Source organism: Martes martes, assembly GCF_963455335.1.
Source record: "Martes martes genome assembly, chromosome: 2".
Taxonomy (NCBI): Eukaryota; Metazoa; Chordata; class Mammalia; order Carnivora; family Mustelidae; genus Martes; species Martes martes.
Genome location: NC_137889.1, coordinates 83212499 through 83225124, shown reverse-complemented (window position 1 = coordinate 83225124; position 12626 = coordinate 83212499). Strand labels below are relative to the sequence as shown.

The 12626-nt window shown below is 37.4% G+C and overlaps 1 protein-coding gene across 1 annotated transcript in view; it reads left to right on the top strand.

Annotated features, from left to right (window-relative positions):
- The window catches only part of GUCY1A1 (guanylate cyclase 1 soluble subunit alpha 1), a 59870-nt gene extending 53719 nt beyond the window's left edge, over positions 1-6151 (top strand). Inside the window, exon 9 of the mRNA XM_080797588.1 lies at positions 5241-6151. Within this exon, the coding sequence (XP_080653714.1) occupies positions 5241-5442 (202 nt within the window). The 3' untranslated portion in view covers positions 5443-6151. The remainder of the gene's footprint in view (positions 1-5240) is intronic.
- Positions 6152-12626: the final 6475 nt, after the last annotated feature.

Sequence of the window (12626 nt, the reverse complement as noted above, 5' to 3'; positions counted from 1 at the left end):
ATACGTACCCCCCATACACAAAAAATCCTTAAAAATCCTTAACTTCAAATCTTACCTTTCATTTCCAGTTCTAATCAGTAATTTAGAATGTTGCTGTGTTACGACAGTTACACATTCCTTCATTCTAAATGGCACCAGGAGTTTTATTTTCAGGGACAATGTTCTGCCCTCTTGTTTGATCTTACTGAAGTGCAGAAAACTGAGACGAGACTAAATATTGTTCAAGTTTCAGGTCAGCAGATTAATGAGACAGGTTTATGTGGTGATCCAGGGATCATTAAAGACAAAAATGGCAGGTGGGAGATATAAATGGATACTGCCCAGGGTGGGTGGGAAAGCACAACCAGGAACTGCTGTTTGCAAGAGAGATCTGAGAACCTAATAAAAGACAAACAAGACTTCAATTCTGTAAAGGGAGGGAACAAAGAGAAGAAAGAGAATATGGAGAGCTGACAGAAAAAAGGAGAGTTAATACAGCAATTTGAGGAAAATGGTATCTGGTCAAGAGAGAGTAAAGAAAACTCCCACCGTATGTGGATATCTGCCCTGAAACTTCTGTTGCTTTTCTTGGCTCTGGCCTCCATCAAAATTTCATCTAAATGGTATTATTTTTCCAACCTCTTTTCCTTAAAAATTCTGATCTTTTTGGGCCACCAGGGTGGCACAGATGATTAAGCGTCGGACTCTGAGTCTCAGCTCAGGTGGTGATCTCAGAGTCTGGAGATTGAGCCCCACATCAGGCTCCATGCTCAGCACGGACTCTGCCTAAGATTCTTTTCTCCCTCTGCCCCTCTTCCCTGCATGCTGTATGTCTCTCTCAAATAAATAAATAAATCTGTAAAAAAAAATCTGATTTTTTCTTAAAGATGATTTAATGAACATTTCTAACTCCATGACACTCTAATTGTGTTTACCTGTAAGTTTCTTGAAGGATAGAATTTGTATTCAGAAGACATGCTGTACAGTCCTAAACATAGAGCTTTTCAGAGGTATCTTCGTGGGCAAGGCACTTAAATTCAAATGGTATTTAAGGCCATTTCTAAGTGCTGAATGTTTTATATAAATTCAAACATAAGGTTATGATTATAATCACCATATTCATTAGGAAAGGCTGGGTGGATATAGACAGAAAAAAGAAAGGTCTTAATTTTATATATTATTTATCAAACCTTTATAGTTTTATGCACTTTATAAGTGATTTTTAAACATTTTAAACCTACAGAAAGAAAAATCAAAGAAAAAGAGAAAATAGGACACCCATGGCCACCCATGTGGCCAATACTAATATTTAATAAATGTCAGTATTTTGTCATTTTTCTTTCAGATCCCTGTTTTATTTTATTTTTTTTAAAGATTTTATTTATTTATTTGACAGAGAGAAAGATCACAAGTAGGCAGAGAGGCAGGCAGAGAGAGAGGGGGAAGCAGGCTCCCTGCTGAACAGGGAGCCTGATGTGGGATTGATCCCAGGACCCTGAGATCATGACCTGAGCCGAAGGCAGAGGCTTAACCCACTGAGCCACCCAGGGGCCCCCAGATCCCTGTTTTATTAAAAAAAAAAAAAAAGAAAATATTCTCCCCCTCTCCTCGCAACCCACTGCTGTCTGACAGGCTGGACTCTGTGCCCCTTAGGGTTTGTAGGAACAGCTGAGAGCATACATTTCCTGCAGACAGGAGGGCTCCCAAAGAGAGGCAGGAAGGCACTGAGAAGAGCATGCTCAGCAGCTTCTCCCAAACTCACTACCAGGAAAGAAAGTGGGCAGAGAGAGGCCAAGAGTGTAACTCTCATTTAGGTTCCTCCAGGTAGAAAAACAAAACCAGAGAAAAATAGATGCCCGTTCAACTTGTCCATATCCTTTCACGACTTGCCTTAAATCTGCTGCCTATTATGTTTTTGAGATTTTTTTTTTTATGAATTTTAAACTTAGTTCATTTATTTAAGCTGTTCCTAATGCAGCATTGTGCGGGTAAACCAGCGTTAGGAAGAAAGTGGAGAGTCTTTGATTTTTAGCATTTACCAATTTCTATGACGTATGTACTCCCACCACAGCAGGTTTCAGCCACAGATGGTTTAATTGTCTCATAAAAATCCCTGAATGTTTAGCAGTTGGCTCTCCTAGGCCAGTCTGAGCCAGGTCTAGCAGTACAGGTCTGTGTACTCTAGAGCTTGAATAAGCCATGGAGAGCTGTACTACACCCCACAGATTCCCAGATCATAGGCTACGTCCAGCCCAGCTTCACTAACCATCCATCTGCTGTCCAAATTGGTCTTACCAATTTATATCCCACCAACAGTATATGAAGGTTTCTATTCCCCAAATGTTACCAATATGATGAGTGTGAACTGATAACTAATTGACGCTTATCCCATCATGTTTAATCTATTTATTTAATCTTCACAGCTGTCCTAAGAGAACTGTACTATTATTACTCCATCTTAAAGGTTAGAAAACAGACATCTTTGCTGCTATCTCAGTCTAGATGTACCAGACTTTGAAGCTTATACTTTTAATACTATGGAATTCAGAAACTTCTTACAATGTATTACCAAATATTATGCCTTATAAATAATAGGCACTCAGATATTTATGGATCATGACTAAAGCATTTCATTAATTATTTTGCAGATTGCATATTTATTGATGAGGCTCTTTAAAATTAGCTAATTGAATATTCACATGTTCTTTTCTACTTGAGGTCTGCCATTTTTGAAACCTAGATTTCTATTTGGTTGGTTTCTTCAGTACATAGGGTGTCACGGTACCAAATCTAATGCAGCGCCATCTTCTGTTACGTTAAGGCATGACATCACAAGCTGATGTGAAGTGGAGGTCATGGTCTGGTTGGGCATGTATAATATGTGGTTTTCTGTGGAAGTTGGTTTAGGGCCCAGAACTATCAACATTTCCTGTCTTGAATACATATACCTGAGTAATAGGTTAGAGAAATGCTTACTAAGTTTGCATTTGGGGAGCCTGGGTGGCTCAGATGGTTGGGCATCTGTCTTTGGCTCAGCTCATGACCCAGGATCTAGTCCTGGGATCTAGCCCCGCATGGGGCTCCCTGCTCAGCAGGGAGCCTGCTTCTCCCTCTGCCTCTGACTCACCCTCTCTCTGTGTCTTTCATGAATAAATAAATAAAATCTTTAAAAAAAATTTAAAAAGTTTACTTTTGACAGAAAGTTAAGGAAGGAAATAGAAAGAGGAACAAGTAGCTTCATCAGTAGGATTGGAACTTAAAATGCATTTAACTTACATGTGGAATTTAAGAAACAAAACAAACGAGCAAAGGGGAAAAGAAAGAGAGAGAGAGATCAGGCAAGCCAAGACACAGACCCTTAACCACAGAGAACAAACGGTTGGTTACCAGAGGGGAGGTCGTTGGGGGAGGAGGGGAAATAGGTGATGGGGATTAAAGAGTGTACTTGTGATGAACACCAGTTGTTGTATGGAAGTGCTGAATCACTATATTATGCACCTGAAACTAATATTACACTGTATGTTAACTACTTGGGATATAAATAAAAACTTTTTAAAAAACTAAGCAAATGCAATAAAGTGAGTTTACTGCAATGGACAAGTAGTAGCAAATAATAAAATGTGGTAAACAGACAAATATAAGAAGAAATATTTCAAATACCAGACAGTAATTAATTTGTATATTTCAAATACCAGACAGAGTATTAATTTGTATAATTAAATTCCTTTTAGTCTTACTAACCTACAATTCATAAAAATTCTATCAAGAGATTCATATGTTATTTTTACATCATATATATATGTATGTCACATTACATATAGAAATATATATCACATTATATATATAAGATATATATGTGTGTGTGTGTGTGTATATATATATCTTTTTTTAAAGATTTTTATTTATTTGTTTGACAGAGAGAGACATAGCAAGAGAGGAACACAAGCAGGGGGAGTGGGAGAAGGAGAAGCAGGCTCCCACAGAGCAGGGAGCCCTATGCGGGGCTCGATCCTAGGACCCTGGGATCAAGACCTGGGCCGAAGGCAGACGCTTAAAGACTGAGCCGCCAGGCTTCTATATGTAATATATCTTATATGGAACTTTTCTTTCACAACCTCTTGTCCTAGATTACTTCCCCATAATATATACAAAATAAATGAATCAATAAATAGACAATGTCTTTTCTCTTTCAACTTAGGAAGCCTTATTCTATAACACTGTTTATGGATGGGGTTGGGGGTTTTTGCTATTATTAGACTTTTGGATTATTTTGCATTTTTTCCCACTACTCTAAATTTACTTATATGAATTATTGATTTTATCTTTACAAAAATATTTTATATTTTTCCTAATATGAGTGAAATACATTATTTGGAGAATTTTCTTTTGTTATTATGAATTAATTCTTCTTTGTTCTTCTGTGAAGATATTTGTAAAATCATTAGGATCTTTCTGCCAATCACACTGAAAATGGTTGGTTTATTAATACAGACAGTCCCCAGCTTTCGATGGTTCAACTTAATGATTTTTCAACTTTACAATGGTGGGAAAACCATATGCATTCAGTAGAAACTGTAGTTTGAATTTCAAATTTTGATCTTTTCCCTAACTAGTGATATGCCACATGACAGTCTTGTTCACAATCAGGGGGATAAACAACTGATAAACTTAACAACTATTCTGTTTTTCACTTTCAACAGAATATTAAATAAATTACATGAGCTATTAAACACTTATTATAAAGTAGGCCATGTATTAGAGGATTTTGCCAAACTGCAGGCTACTATAAGTGTTCTGAGCACAGGAATGCCTGGGTGGCTCAGTTTGTTAAGCAGCTGCCTTTGGCTCAGGTCATGATCTCAGGGTCATGGAATTGAGTCCCACATCAGGCTCTGTGATCAGTGGGTAGTCTGCTTCTCCCTTTGCCTGTGCTGCTCCCCCTGCTTGTACTCTCTTTTTCTCTCTCTCTCTCTCTGTGTCAAATAAATAAATAAAATGTTTTTTAAAAAAAAAGTGTTTTGAACACATTAAGGCAGGCCAGGCCAAGCTATGATGTTCCTAGGTTAGGTGTATGAAATGCATTTTCAACTTATGGTATTTTCAGTTTATGACATTTTCAACTTATGAAGATGTAACCCCATCGTAAGTCAAGGAAGAGCTGTTTGTCAGGAATATTGATTTAGTTAAGTTGCTTTTTCTTGAGTAGACAGTTATATCCGTATTAGACTCTAATTTTAATATTTTTATTTTAATCTTTTCAGATTACTCAAAGACTGCCCTGGTTTTGTGTTTACCCCTCGATCAAGGGAGGAACTTCCACCAAACTTCCCCAGTGAAATTCCTGGAATCTGTCATTTTCTGGAAGCTTATCAACCAGTAACAAATTCAAAACCGTGGTTCCAGAAGAAAGATGTCGAAGATGGCAATGCCAATTTCTTGGGCAAACCCTCAGGAATAGATTAGCAAAATACATATCTGCTTATTAGTCTTTGGGTTTTGACTCCTATGAGCAGGTGCGGAATCTCTGAAAGCACTTTATGATTGCGGATGACAAAGAACAGTATTAAAATTTTAGGAGCTAAATCACGATCTACTTTTTCTTCCACTTAACATGATAAAAATGTATTCACTTCAACACTTCAAGTCTTCAGAGGGGAAAAAAAAAAGGAAAGGAACCTCAATCAAAAATGACCTCTGGGGGATATTTCTGTTACTATCCCCATCACTTATTACCTGTACTCACAATTTAGCATATTGTACATACGTCAGATAGGTGTAGTGCCCTGACCTGCACGGTCCAACGGAGTGACCCGTAGTCCTGTGTCCTGGTGGAATGCCGTGGCTGTGAAAGTGCGTTTGTGATAGTGTGCCCCCCCCCACCCCCGCCAAAGCTTTCCAAATAGAAATTAGAGTCTTTGGTACCATTAGCTCTTTGAACCTTTCAGCTCTGCATTTTATTATATTTCTTCATTTCACTGTTGGTGTATGTAACAAAATAGGTTGGATATTTTTTCTGTTGCACTTTTTCTTTTTTTTTTTAAGGAAATAAGGAATTATGGGTTAGATGCAATATGACTATAAAGTAGTTCTTCTATAAATATCAAAGATTGTTTTATAAAAATATCTGCCATAATGTAATGTGTCATATCAATAAATACTACCTTTTGTTTGACATTTTTTCTATTCTGCACTTTGGTGAAGGCTATATTAATTCATATTAGTAGTTTAATTCCTAGTAATTCATTTTTGTGTCATGATATTTGGGATAAATGAGGGTTATAGCCTATATTAAAATGCAATAATATCATTCTAATTTAATTTAATGAGAATCAATATGAGAGTAAAGTAAGATTCCAGGGAATATGGATATACCATAATGTCCAGAAGTAAAACATTTAAACACACACACCCAGAAATTTGGATTTGTATCAGCAGACATCCTGCATTGCTGTGCTGAGCCGTACAAAGTTCCAGTGAGAAAACCTAAGTTCAGAAGTGGGAAATGAGACTTGTTCTTTTTGCTAATAGCTCATTTTTAAATTTGTGTTGGACACTTTGGTGTGTACAGATGTCCTAAGAGTCATCAACTTTTTTCCTCAAAGTACACATTTGTGATTTTTTTTAACTCTAGTTGGATAATCTCAATATTTTTTTGAAGAGAATGTTAGTATTGATGAAGAAAATGATGCTATGATTTCATTACGAAAATTCTTAAACATTTTTCTGGAGCTGGAACTTCTGTTTTTAATGATACTAGTCTAAGCTCTCTGAAGAGCTAAATAACCTGCAAGTTTGAGTTGGGATAAGGATCTGATTTTTAAAAGAGCTCAATTTCAAAGCAAGAGAAAGATGAACATTATAATTTTTAAATCTGTATTTGTAGAGTTTAAATACACTAGCCTGGTGACCTCAGGAATAAAAAGTCATTATTGATTGGCCTCTAGTATCCCAGGTTTACTACGAGAGCTACACGACAATTTATGTACTATATGATAGCCAGCATCTTGAAGCACTGACTGTAGCTTGTTAAATACCAATCCTATTATTGGAAAGTGCCATAGGCCTTGGGAAAATAGAGTTATAGTCTCACAAATATATGGAGTTAATAAACATGTTTAAAAGAAAAATAAAGACTTAAATACATTTTTCTTTCTGAAACTGAATCCTTAAAATTACAAAAAATGATATGAATTAAAGGAAATTAAAAAGCATAAAACACAATGTCTTCTTTATCAAATTTTTAAACAGACCCCAATTTAGTAATAATTTGTGTTCTAAGTTTGTAGGTTAATTAAAATTCAAAAAAATGCAAAAAAATATTTTCTCTGTATATACACATACAATGTAAGCAACGTTGAGTAAAAGCTATATGGGAATTCCTTGTACTATTCCTGTAACTATTCCATAAGTTTGAAATCTTATCTAAATAAAAGTTACCAAAAGTGTAATTTCACAGAGAAATTAAATCTTCTGTGATGGATACCCCAGGCTAGCCTACAAAGGCTCATTAATTATGGAATATTTTATGGCTCTTATGATGAACACACATTTCCATGATAGGATCTATTCAAAATTCATAGTGTGGATGCTAAAAAAAAAAAAAAATTAAGGACTCCTTTTTTTCTCTCTAGCTTACCCACTTTGGAGGGTAGCAACTATGGATACATTTTCTAATCTAGACCACTGATGGTAGCCAGAGACAGAGAGCCTAGAGGGTAAGTTTTCAAGGAAACTAAGGGATCCGACTTGCAGCTTAGGAGTTAGGAGTGGAATTGAGGATGGAGGAAAGAATGGACAGAGGGTTTTTGGCAGGGTTGGGGGCTGTGGGTCCTGAATATTGTTGCCAGGTTAACTATTCTATAAAGAAATGTAGGTCCCAAGAGTGCTTCCCGATCAGCCTGTTTCTCCTAATATTTGGAATTCCAGGAACAGTTTCTTCTGTTCTGGTCTTATTGTTTCCATCCATGGTTTCTTGTTCCTTCTATATCTCGAAAGAAAATGATTCATGCTTTTTCCTGGGTTTGAATACAGGTATAAACATAAAGCTGGCATGTCTGGTATGGAATTTCGTATTACTCTAAAGACGATTAGTCCTTCAGATCCTTTGATGGGAAGGAAGGGAAAGTTGCTTTAACATTTTACTAACCTTTCCTCCAAATTACTTCTCCCTCATATTGCCAGTCAAGCTCAGGCAGACCCTTCGAAGCATATCCTACGGTTAAGTCAGAAGCAGTCATAGAATGGAACAGAGTGTTCTATGGTGGGTCTAGCAAGTGAATGAGGTGAACAAAGGGGAGTATCAACTCCACATGGTGTCTGAGGGTTAGACATGGCTCCCTGAGACTTCCCAAATGGGAAGGTGCCCAACTAGAGCTTTACATGCAAAGCCCCAGTGAAGTCTGGGGCTATATAATGCTTTTTTTTTTTTTTAAATAAGATTTTTCTCTCTTTTTTAAGATTTTATGTATTTATTTGAGAGAGAGAAAATGAAAGAAAGAAAGCGTGAGAAGGGGACCTGTCAGAGGGAGAAGCAGCCTTGCAGGGAGCCTGATGAAGGACTCGATCCTGGGATTCCAGGATCAAGAGCTGAGCTGAAGGCTGTCACCTAACCAACTGAGCCACCCACGTGTGGGGTTTTATGACATCTTAAAGCAACTTGCGAATCGCTGTTGAAACAACAGTTAACGGTCCCAAAAAGAACGGGTTAATGAATTATTGTAGTAGTTTTAAGTGCATGGATTTTACCTGGATAAGCATTATTAAAAAGTGGAAAGGAATCTCTCGCACATACTCATTGGGGTGGCTTGACCGATCATTCACCTTCACTGAACAATAAAGCACGAAGTGTATTTTGTCTGCGCACCTTGGTGCTGCTTCACTCAAGTGGCTGTACCTGGAGAATTCAGTGAAGGCAGAGCTGAAGGGTAGAAGACTGGGGATATGACCTGTGTGTGAGATGGGAAGGCAGTCACTGCAAGGAGCTAAGCCAGGGGTGCTGCAATCCCTGTGTTGACAGACTTAACTGTCTTCTGCAAACCAAGAACGCAAAGCTGCAGACACCATAGACAAGTGCCATCCCCTTGTCTAAATCCAAGCTAAAAGCAGGGCCAACTTGCTTTATCATGCAGAGAACACCAAAATGTACTTTAATCGAAGTTTACAACATTAAAATGTACATTTGTGGTTAGGCTTCTTGGCAAAGTCTGGGAAATCTTTGCATTCTCTAGTGAGAAGGGGAAGAATCACACTTGTCCTGAAAAGCATACGCTTATGGGAGTAATTAGTCCTTCTTTGTCTTTGTTGAACTCAGTTTCCTTCTGTTCTTAGTATGTGTGCTTCCAGATTTTAGACAAAGTTGGCTTCCTTTTAAGTGCTCCTTTTATTATGCTGATGATGTGCACTCATTTGGTATTCTTTCTTTCAGCCACTTCAAACATTTTACATTTTGTTGCCATCTATACATTTCCTGTGAAGCAGCTTTGCTCTTAACCTGTCACACCTGCATCTGTTTTGACTATAGCTCTCACAACCTATGCACTCTTTCATCCAAAGCTATTCTACCTGTGCCCATTTCTTCTACTCAGTGCCTGCATAAATAAGTAAATGAATAATAAAAAAAAATTTTGAAATAGGATCATAAATGCATAGATTCTCATTTCAGAAAATAAAAACAAACTAAGCAAAAGGAGGGAAAAGGTGATATTCTTTTTTGGGGGAGGTGATATTCTAAAAGCCAGGTTTCTTTTATCATCAGTGCAGACTTTCTTTCTTTTTTTTTTTTTTTTTCTTTTAAGATTTTACTTATTTATTTGACAGACAGAGATCACAAGTAGGCAGAGAGGCAGGCAGAGAGAGAGGGGAATGCAGGTTCCCCCACTGAGCAGAGAGTCTGTTGCAGGGCTCAATCCAGGACCCTGGGATCATGACCTGAGCCGAAGGCAGAGGCTTTAACCCACTGAGCCACCCAGGTGCCACATTAGTGCTGACTCTTTTTCCACCATAATGAACTTCATTTCAGGAAAATGTTAATATTTTAGATTAAAAGCTGGAATAAAAATCAGGACAAAATTTAAATGGCAGGTCTAGGACTTCTCAGATATTCTAGTAGAAGATTACGCCTTTCAGTTTTTTTTAGTACTTAATGTCAAAATATTACATTGCAAATAAACCTTACAAGTTGTGAAGAAATTTGCTTGGCAGAAAAATGACTTCGTGTAGTGTCCAAACAAAGTATCTACTAAGATGGTGGTTTAGTCTGAAATGTTGCCAAATCCATTTGTATCGAAGGAAGGTCTCTGAAGTAGTCCCAGAGAAAATTAAAACAAAGTGAAACAAAAATGCACCTACAGCAATTGGACAATCAGGTATTACACAGCGGGAATAAGAGGGGCAAAACTGAAGCTTTCTGGAAAGTTATAGTGACAGTGGTTATGGAATTCTATGCCTTCAGTAATAGCAATGTCCAGTGAAGCAGAGATATGCAGCATCTAGGCACAGTTCAGTCACAATAAGCTACCTTCTTTTCCAAACAAATTGTGTCTTGGAAAGTTGAAGTGAATAAAAATATGTTAGTATTTGAGAATGCACTGTTCCTTCACCTCCTCCCACATGTTAATTAAAGATGCCTTGCAAAATCTTTTTTTTTTTTTTAAAGATTTTATTTATTTATTTGAGAGAGAATGAGTGAGAGAGAGCATGAGAGAGGAGAAGGTCAGAGGGAGAAGCAGACTCCCCAAGGAGCTGGGAGCCCGATGCGGGACTCGATCCTGGAAGTCCAGGATCATGACCTGAGCCGAAGGCAGTTGCTCAACCAACTGAGCCACCCAGGCGCCCCATGCCTTGCAAAATCTTATGACAACTTGATATTCATCCATCTAGAGCAATGTTCTTCAATCTTTGGATACCTGTACACTATCACTAAAATATTTTAGCACACTGACAATACATTATATATACATAAGCATAAATGTAAATATTACTAAGATTTGTGATTTATAAATAAAATATGCTGCTCTCAATCTGATATAGTGCTGAAGCTTATTTTATTGTTTAAATGAGCATGAATACAAATAAAAATTCTAGTATTTTCTTCACTTAGCCCCAGTGAATTATCTTTATATTTTACTTTGGAAACTGCTGCAATAGGGTAGTGGGTCTTCATTTTCACTGAGTCACGTTATCACTATGAATACAGGAGAAAAGATGAAGGATACAGACCATCATCCTTCCAAAACCGTACATATGACCTTATCTGTATTTCCAGAGTTTGTGGGACTCCCTGGATTCTAGAGCTAGAACACTCCTATGAGGTAGCATAACCCTCAAATTTTAGAACTTATTATCAAGAGAGGAGAAAATGTAAATAATATTTAAAATGAGAAGTGTAGGAGCGCCTGGGTTGCTCAGTCTGTTAAGCCACTGCCTTTGGCTCAGATCATGATCCCAGAGTCCTGGGATCCAGCCCCACATTGGGCTCCCTGCTCAGTGGGGAGCCTACTTCTCCCTCTACCTGCTACTCCACCTGCTTGTGCTCTCTCTCTCTGTCAAATAAATAAATAAATAAATAAATATTATAAAATATAATAGGGTGCCTGGGAGGCTCAGTAGTTAAGTGTCCGCCTTCAGCTCAGGTCACGGTCTCAGTGTCCTAGGATCTAGTCCCGCATTGGGCTCCCTGCTGGGCGGAAAGCCTGATTCTTCCTCTGCCCCTCCCTCTTCTTGTGTTCCCTCATCTATCTGTATCTCTCTCTGTCAAATAAATAAAATATTTAAAAAAATAAAAAAAATTAAAATTAAAAAAATAAAATAAAATGAGTGTATAACTAGGAGAAATCAGTGACTTTTGCTTTAGGTGAAACCACTTGATTTTTGAAGAATAAAGGGAATTAGTTTAGTTGGTCCTGTTCTATGGAATGATTCATGGGGCTTCACATAGAAGCAACTAAAGTTTTCTTTTTATCAAATATTTAACATATCAACCTATTTTTCTCCAGGTTTTGGTAAACATGTGTTGCTATAGGTATTCCAATTTTTTTTCTAATTTACATATTTCTTTTCATTTTCCTTCTGGGTAAAATAGAATCACTGTTGGAAAACCTTGAAACTAATAACACTCCTTTTATTATTACTTTCACAGTCGCTTGAAATAACACATTTATTTTGAGTTTGGCTTCTGGCAGAGTTGCAAAGTCTATCAAAAAGCTATCCTGTGTCTCAGAAACTTGTTAGATATTGCCGCCACATAAATATTGTAATGAAAGTGTTAAATAAAAACATTTCTAAAATTTAAAATGAGTGCTGTTTAAAAAGAAAAAAAATGAGGGGTGCCTGGGTGGCTCAGTGAGTTAAAGCCTCTGCCTTTGGCTCAGGTCATGATCCCAGAGTCCTGGAATCGAGCCCCGCCTTGGGCTCTCTGCTTGGCAGGGAGCCTGCTTCCCCACCACCCTCTGCCTGCCTCTCTGCCTACTTGTTATCTCTGTCTGTCAAATAAATAAAATCTTTAAAATCTTTAAAAATCTTTTAAAAAAATAAAAAATAAAAAAATCTTTAAAAAAATAAAAAGAAAAAATGAACTGTCGGGTCAAGTAAATGCAATGTTGTTCCAAGTCACACAAACACATTTGTTCTGATGTGGGTCTTGCTGCTAC